This window comes from Serinus canaria, chromosome 8 (genome assembly GCF_022539315.1).
Source record: "Serinus canaria isolate serCan28SL12 chromosome 8, serCan2020, whole genome shotgun sequence".
In the NCBI taxonomy this organism is placed as follows: Eukaryota; Metazoa; Chordata; class Aves; order Passeriformes; family Fringillidae; genus Serinus; species Serinus canaria.
Window position 1 is genome coordinate 29,504,857 of NC_066322.1, and position 7,842 is coordinate 29,512,698.

The 7,842-nt window shown below is 48.2% G+C and overlaps 1 protein-coding gene across 2 annotated transcripts; it reads right to left on the bottom strand.

Annotated features, from left to right (window-relative positions):
• Positions 1–592: 592 nt before the first annotated feature.
• On the bottom strand, positions 593–6,136 carry LOC115483909 (uncharacterized). Of its 2 annotated transcripts, XM_030226606.2 has the most exons (3): positions 5,844–6,136; positions 3,694–3,724; positions 593–2,384 (listed from the first exon to the last, which is right to left on the bottom strand). In XM_030226606.2, exons 1-3 carry the CDS (start codon positions 6,003–6,005, stop codon positions 2,032–2,034), a joined length of 546 nt encoding a protein of 181 aa, XP_030082466.1. In that variant the 5' UTR covers positions 6,006–6,136; the 3' UTR covers positions 593–2,031. The 2 variants fall into 2 exon arrangements, with proteins under 2 accessions (XP_030082466.1, XP_030082465.1); XM_030226605.2 differs by lacking the exon at positions 3,694–3,724.
• Between the last annotated feature and the right edge of the window lie 1,706 nt (positions 6,137–7,842).

The following is a 7,842-nucleotide window of genomic DNA, read 5'->3' on the forward strand; positions in this document are numbered from 1 at the left end:
GTGCTCAGGGCTGTTCTCAGCCCAGGAAGGACTCAGCTGTCTCTGCCTGCAAGCACAGGATGCTGCTTCCAGCTCTGCTGCCGGCAGGATCCTTTCCTCATGAAGTGAGAGAGGAGGAACTGGGCACTGCAAGGATTTTCCTCTCCTTGGACTGAGCTGATCACTGGGGTCTTGGAGCCAGATCTTCATGCCAGCTGTTGCAGGGTCTGGATTTTGCAGGTCTGATGTGCAGAACAAGAAGTTCTTCATCCCCAGCAGACCCTTCTGGGCTTGCTTTTCCTCAGAAGTAACTGGGGAGGGTGGGGGGTGCATGGAGCTGCCCTGTGTGCTGGGAGGACACCTGAGCTCTGCCCTAGGACTGTGCAGTGCAAACTGGTCTCACTGTGTGCTGACACTGCCAGCCTCTCAGAGGAGAGGAGGTCCTTTAGTGAAAGCAGATAAAGGGTAGAAAAATGTGTCAGTCAGTTATTTTTTCAGCCTGTATCAAAGAACTGAGACACACTTGTGGTTTTTAAGGGTGTTTTTTGTTTGTTTTTTTTTTCTTTTTTTTTTTTTAGTTTTAATTTTAAATTAAGGAATCAACAAAGCAATATAAGAACCAAAGTATAATTTTAATTGGTAATGTCTTGTATGAAACTGAACACAGGACTGCAGACACAGCTGCAAAAACTTGACTTTACATTCTCTGAAGTTACAATACATAGAATATAAAATTATAAGAGCAAATAGCACTCCTAACTGCCTCAGTCCACCCCAAGTAATCATTTCTTTCCATCCAACTTCTCAGTTGCTTTGCTTCCCATGAAAATCCATGGTGGTGAGACTAGTGGTGGGAGTAGTCACCCATGAAGGTCTGGGGGGCAGGAAAGCCAAAGCCAGAGCCCCTGGGAGAGCCTGCCCAGGCAAGGGAGAGGAGGGAAAAGGCTGTGAGGCAGCTGGGCTGTCCTGCAGCCACAGCCCCCTGCTCTTCTGAGAGCACCTGGCCTTTGCTGAGGTTCTGAGGTGTGCTGTGATCTGCAGGTGACCATTTGTGTGGGCACAGCAGAGAGAGCCTGCAGCGAGCAGGGCAGGGGTGCCCTACTTCCCTCCCCGCTCACGCTTCCCTGCTGTGCTGCTGGCAGTGCTTTGTGCTGCATGGCACAGCTGTGTCTGTGGGAAGGGGGGATGCTCAACCCTTCCCCATTTCATGGCAGGACCGTGTCTGCCCTGCCCTGCCCACTACACAGCACAGCAAAGAAAATTCTGGGAACAGTTCTCCGAGCCTCTATCCTCTTGTCTCCCCTCTGTGCTCACTCTCCTCCACCATTAGCTCTCCTCCACATCCTCTGTGACACTCAGCAGCTTTGTGCTGCCCAGCCAGCAGTGATCCATCCCCCTGGGCTGCATCCCAGGCTCCCTGTGGATCTCTCCTGTGCTGGGCTGTCTGCGCCGTGCCATGGAGCTGCCTTGGATGTGCTTGTGCTTCCCTGGGAAGCTCCCAGTGCTCTGACCTGCCCATGGAGACGGAGCTTCCCTGGTGTGCTTCCCTTGCTAGTGGCAAGGCCGTGGAGGGGGCTGAGGAGCTTTTCTTGTGCTGTTTCTGAATAATTTTGTCCCTCTGCTGTGGACAGGTTGCTTCACTGGCAGGTTGTGCGGGAAGGATATAAAATATCTTTATGTAGCACCTCTTGTTGGTGGGACCCGGGGGACTGACCAAGGGACCCAGCTCTGAAATGCAGCCAGCTGCAGAGTAGAGCTCCTCCCCAGCTCAGAACAGGCTGAGTATAGGGACTTGTTTTTCCAGGATCTCAGAGTCAACCCCACAACTCATCAAGGGGTTTTCTTCCTCCATCTTCTGCTCATGCTTTGTGTCCATCAGCAGCCATCCATCACCACCAAAGTTTGCTGTTCACTGTCACTGCAGGACACCAGCTTACTGTGGCACGTATTCCAGCCAGCTGAATTTCACCCAAAGAGACATTCCAGATTCTTCATCCACGACCTAAGGTTTCCTGGAGGAAATAAGGGAGGAGCTGGCTCGGAGCAGTCCTGCTACATTTTAAACAGGCCCCAGTAAGTCTGATTCTCCAGCAGGCTGTATTTCTTCTTGTCGTTTTTCTTACAGTGCAGTCTGTCTCCCTTCTGCAGGAGAAAGGGCCTGGCAAAGTTGACTGTGCCATTCTCAGGCCCCACAGCGTTGTTGAGGGGGATTATTTTGTTTTTGTAAAGCATCATTGTGAAAGGCTCCTTGAGGGTCTCCTTGCGGTAGAGCTGAGCATAGATGAAGTATTTGCCAGTCTGCTGGATGATGAGGTACTGCCCTTGGCCCTGCACAATCCCCTTGCAGTGCCGTAATTCCCAGTTCCAGATCAACACATATGGGTCTTGTAAAGAAGACTCGTTCACTGAGGAAAGCACAGACAGAATAGTGTGGTGAGGAATTATGTCAGAGGAATTATGTCACCTTGTTCTGTACATCAGCTTGTTTTATCACTGCTTCCCATTCTCCCACTCCCCATTCACTTCTTGACTTTCTAACAATTATTATTTACTTGTTATTCTACTTGCTGTTATTTTAATTATTACTGACCATTTTTTTTGAGTTTACTGACTTCTAAGAAATGTTAGGAAGGGGTCTCAATCTGCCAGGAGAGGCTGTGAAGGACGTATGTGGCCATGGGTGGCTTGGAGGTGCTCCCTGCCAGGACAGCTTAGCTGTGGAAAGCACCCTGGGGATCTCCAACACTGAGGGCTGGGTCTGAGCTGGTCTCATAACAAAAAACTCCTAGGTGGAATTTCAGCTGGATCTGAGGATGATGAGGATGACATTAATCCTGCTGGCTGCTGTGGTTAGAGCCCTTCAGGAGGGAAACAGTCATTAGCTGAAATTCTATGTGTGCAGAAGTTTTTCATTGGATTAATTAAACCTCTCTGCAGGGCATTACTTTAGAGCTGCCCTGGGGTTTGCTTGGAGAGCTGGTGATTAGCACCCAGCAGCTGTAAAAGGGATGAGCCTTGAGAGGCTCCCTGGAGCAGAGGCTGGGCAGAGTTAAAGGAATAAAGTAGGGGTTTATTAAAGGAATAAAGTAGGGATTTATTAAAGGAATAAAGTAGGGATTTATTAAAGGCCTTCACAGGATCCACCTTGGGCAGCACAAGAGCCCAGCCATGGCTACACCCAAGATGGACCCTGAGTCACGAGTTCTCACACTTTTATAAGTTTTGGTCCATTTCCATCTTGGGGTTCATTGTCCAATTCCAGCTCCTGTGATGCAGTCCCATCCTCCCAGTCTGCTCTCCTCAATTCCCTGGTTTTTGCACTTTTTGGGCCTGAGGCTGCAGTGGTGCCCTTGGTCCTGGGGCTGGAAAAGGATTGTTCTGAGTGACTGAGCTGTGAGGAGAACTTGCCAACACTTTATATGAAGTTCAGAGTTATAAACTAATGCAGTGCAGAATCTGGGAAATGTGAAAGCTCAGATTTAAGGCATCACAGTGGGTTTCACAGGCCATTTTTGGGGAGGTGCAGGTGACTCACACAGAGAGAGGCAGCTGCTGGCTGCCAGCCCTGGGTGCAGAGCTGGGCAGCTCTGTTTGTCACAGTGCTCTGGGGGCTCTGTCAGTGCTGACCCCGTCCTTAAACACACCAGGCCTATGGCACAGCCAGCTTGTGTCACAGCACAAGCCAGAAAGCAGCTCTAGAATCTCCATACTTACAAGATCCATGTGCCCAGCATGACCCCGGTGCCTGTGGAGAGAGGCAGGGCTTGGTCAGTGTTTTCTCCTGTGATTTTCCATTTATCAGTGAGCTCACTAGAGGAGCATTATCATCACAAGAGCACAAAAGAATTCTCCCAGGAAGAAAAGTTATTTTTTCTATCCACCATTACAAACACAAGCACTGTTTTGTTATGAACAACCAGATGTTTTCCAACAAAGTTTTGAAATGTTTAAAATAGGTCAATTTTTTTCATATACATTTAGGTGGTATTTTCACAAAATTTGAAAAAAAAAAAAAAGACAACCAATCAGCAGTGACCTACAGCAGACCTGGTAAAAGTCCTACATTCCTCTTGGGTGACAGGATTTAATTCCATGCCTGGACCCAGCTCTTGAGGATGCTCACAAGCGATGGCTCTGTGGACAAGGACTTGATTTAAAGCCAGTGCATAAATGTGGGAAGCTGCACAGCCTTGTGCTAACTCACCCTCATTAAACCCATTAATTCCCTCTGGGCAGAGTGTGGAATGACTCTGGCAAATAAAATCATCACTACCACACCAGGCAGGCAGAGCAGGCAGGACAGCTGCTGCTTTGAAGCCTCGTTCCCTGTGAGTGCTGCACATGCTGAGCTCAGGGCCACAGGCTTTCTGATCCAGCAGTCAGCTCTGCAGTGCCTTTCCAGCCCAGGGTGTCTTCATGGGTGGGAAACTGTCCATGGCAAGAGATTTCAGTCTGTCCCCATGACTCACAGCTTGGGCTTTGCTCGTGGAGCTCCTGCTCTTCCTGCACAGCAGCTCCGCTCTCCCTCTGGCAGAGCCCACAAAAAGCAGATTTGGGATCAGCTTAAAGACACAGGGCCCTGCTTCTGCCTCACCTCTCACATCTGAGTGAATGCAAGCTCAGAAATGCTTGAATTTGCTCTTGGAGCACAACCTCATTCCTTCCTTAGGAAGTAGCTGTCCTGAGTGCTGGGCAGGCTGTCAGCTGCCTTGCAGGGAAAGGCTTCCACTGCCCTGTTCTGCTTTCCCCAGGACTCAACAGGACTGAAAGCAGTCCTTTCACTTACTAAAGAAACTTTCAGTTTACTGACAGAAAGTTAGTAAACAGAAAAACTTTCCTGAATAAAAGGAGGGAAGGAGTGGAACACACGTGATCATTGATGTGCTCATTGCCATCAGGGGGATTCAGTTGTGACTGCAGCTCCCAGAGCTGGTGCTTCACAGCTCCCAAATGGGTGATGGAAGCTGTGGGTTTGGGGCTAAAAGTGGATTAAAATCAAATAATTTATTTTGGGTTTTTTATATTTTCCTGCTGTAAGGTGCAGAGAACGTATCTCTCTTGTGGGAATTTAGCAGACTTCATATTTTATTTTTTTTAATTCTGTGCCTTCCTGAGGATCAGTCCTCAGAGGGGTTCCTGGCATCTTTAAGCCCCAAGCAGCTCCCCGACCATGAGAACAAACTACCCTTCCTCTTAACAGATGGGGGCTTTGTCCTTGTGTCTTCCCCTGAAGAAGTGGAACTGGAGGGAGGTACATTACAGCGGGATCAACCCAGCATCCCAAATTAGTTCTTGGCTCCTCCAGGACACAGATTCACAGTTTGGAAAGCAGAAAATAAGAAGCTGACTTTCAGCCCGTGAATCACTTGGCTCACCCAGTATTTCTGTTTAATACTGTGTGTACAGTTAGAAAAAACTCATTGGGATTAGCTCACGAAACACAGAACTTGGTTCAATAACTGGTTTTTATGCTAGATTGTAAAAACCAAGTGTGAAAAGGCTTTGTGCCTGGGGAATTACCACGACTTCTCAGCCTCTCTGGTCCCCACAGAGCATCACCACTTGATATCACATTGGAACAGTGCACATCGTTTGGTGCAGGAGAAGAAAAACCAGAGAAATAAAACCTGACTTTTTTTTTAAGCTTAAGGAAATGAGAGGAAAATGCTGAAGACATCGAGGAATTGGTGAGACAATAAGGGATTGGTGAAAACATTACCAGCTGAAATCTTGGAAACCCAAAGCATTACCACTCTTGAAAGAGGAGAGAATTACTAGGTCGGAGTCAGCTGATAGCATCAACACAGCACTGTTAATAATTAGGAATGAACACTGCAGAGCTGAGAGTTTTGCTTTGTCCTTACCTGCTGGTGATGGAGCAAACAGAAGACGATGGGAACCAGGGCTGAGATGAGAATCAACACAAGAACGAGAGCACGAAAAGCCACCCGCAGACACATGGATCTCCTCTTCTCTGCAGCACTCCCACCCTCCAGCATGGCTGGTGGCTCCATGATGCCCGACATCGGTACAGCTGGAGGGGAGGGTGAGGATGCCACCAGCACCAGGGCCGAGGAAGGCACTGCCGGGATTCCTGAGCTCCGTGTTGCCGTGGCGGGACATGGACAGGATTTTATGCTGGTGATTTCCCCATGCTAATAAGGCCAAGAGGAGGAGCCACAGGGTTTCATCATCAGCCCAGGCTCCAAGGCAGCGAGTTTGCACTTCCTCACGAAACTGAGGCAGGGAGCTTTCAGCTGGCTCCTGGCCCAGGAGGCGAGAGATGGAACCGGCAACGGGCTCCAAAAATCACCTCGGAATAGCAGTGCCAGGGGTCAAGGGTGAAAACCCTGCAGGGAGCACAGAGTTCACTGGATGAGGGATGGAGGGATGAGGTGCCAAGCTGAGGAACCTCACCCTACCTGCTGCTGTCTCTGGAGCTGCCAGTGCTGTGCTTGCTCTGTCCTGGCAGCAGGTGAGATCTGGCGCTCATTCTGAGGCAGATGACAGCAGGGCATTTTTCCAGCTGCCTGGGGATGTGTGATTCACGCTTCAGTAAAAGTGAAACCACACTCACTCCAAACTGTGACGCCACAACAGTCTTTGCAGCAAATGGGATCCAAATGCCAGCCCCAGCTTCCCCCTGACACCACCCAAGGACAAGGAAGAGTAGGAATAGGCTTGGGGGTTTGGGGATGGCTTTCAGCTTGCAGTTTGAAATGAGCTGGGTTTCAAGGTCTTCCTGAAATAAATTTTAGCTTTTTCCTGTTCTATATTTTTTTCTTACCTGCTTTTTTCAAGGACTTCCTGAAATAAATTTTAGCTTTTCCTGTTCTGTATTTATTCTCACCTGCTTTTTGAGTTCTGTATTGTGGGAACCAAACTGTGGTTGAAGCGTTGTGTGGAGAAGGCAAAAAAAAAAAAAGTTTTAAAAAAGCAAATAGGCTTGAGAAGTAAAAAACAAATGTAAACAAAAAAAAAAAAAAAACTAAAAGAAATATTTTAAGAAAGTTGTTTCTATTTTTACATTCTGCACATTCTTTTCTTTTAATAGGAAAAAGTGTTCTTCATTGGTGTTTATTTAGAATAGAAATTCTGATGTCACAAAGATGTCACTGAGAGATCTCTGCAAGCTCTTCTGCACTCCCTTTCTGGGGATGGAATGCATAAAAAATGAACTATATAAACTTTACTCTTGGTTCTTCTCTGCCTCTTCCCAACCTCTAGATGAAACCTCAGCTCTTCTGGCTGCGTAAAACCAAAATTAATTATCTGTGTGGAGCTGCCTGCTCGGGGCTGGCCCCTGGCAGGGCTGCCTGGCCTCCAGGGCACCCTTTGGGGGCAGCTTTAGAGAAAGGGGAGCCTCAGGGCTCCCCTTTTTTTAGGGAAAAATCTGTGGGAAAGGGGAGCCTCGGGGTGACTTTCAGGTGTCACCCCTGCAGCCTGAGGAGGTTTCCTGCCGGACTTGGTGGTGATTTCACACGACTGATGTCAAGGACACAAGGTACTTTCCACAAACTCCTTCCAAAGGAAATCATTTAAGGACTTGGCCTGTGTGGGGAGAGCTTTTGATCAAACACAGAGCTATTATTGCTACCACAGATAGAGCTTGGGGCAGAAAATGTCAGTCCTGGGATGCAGAATTTGGCAGTTACTTCAACAAATGCAGGGTTTAAATGGGAATGACCACACAAGGGCAGAGTCATACAGGACCAAAAAGGGTCTGGAGCTGAATGCTTCTGAATATTGAACAGGCTGGACTCCACCCTGAGTCCAGCTAGTGTTACATGTATTTTATATCCATGAGGTCATGTTACATTAAGCATGGATCCAGTTGCCTGTGTGACCCACTGTTAAGGGGCA

What these genes read in the sequence shown, in the direction of transcription:
- LOC115483909 (XM_030226605.2), bottom strand. Translation starts at nt 6,102, where the DNA reads ATGTCCCGCCACGGCAACACGGAGCTCAGGAATCCCGGCAGTGCCTTC. An exon ending in GTTTGCTCCATCACCAGCAG is followed by an intron (nt 2,385 to 5,843) that starts GTAAGGACAAAG and finishes TGCTTTCCTCAG; the next exon opens with TGAACGAGTCTTCTTTACAA.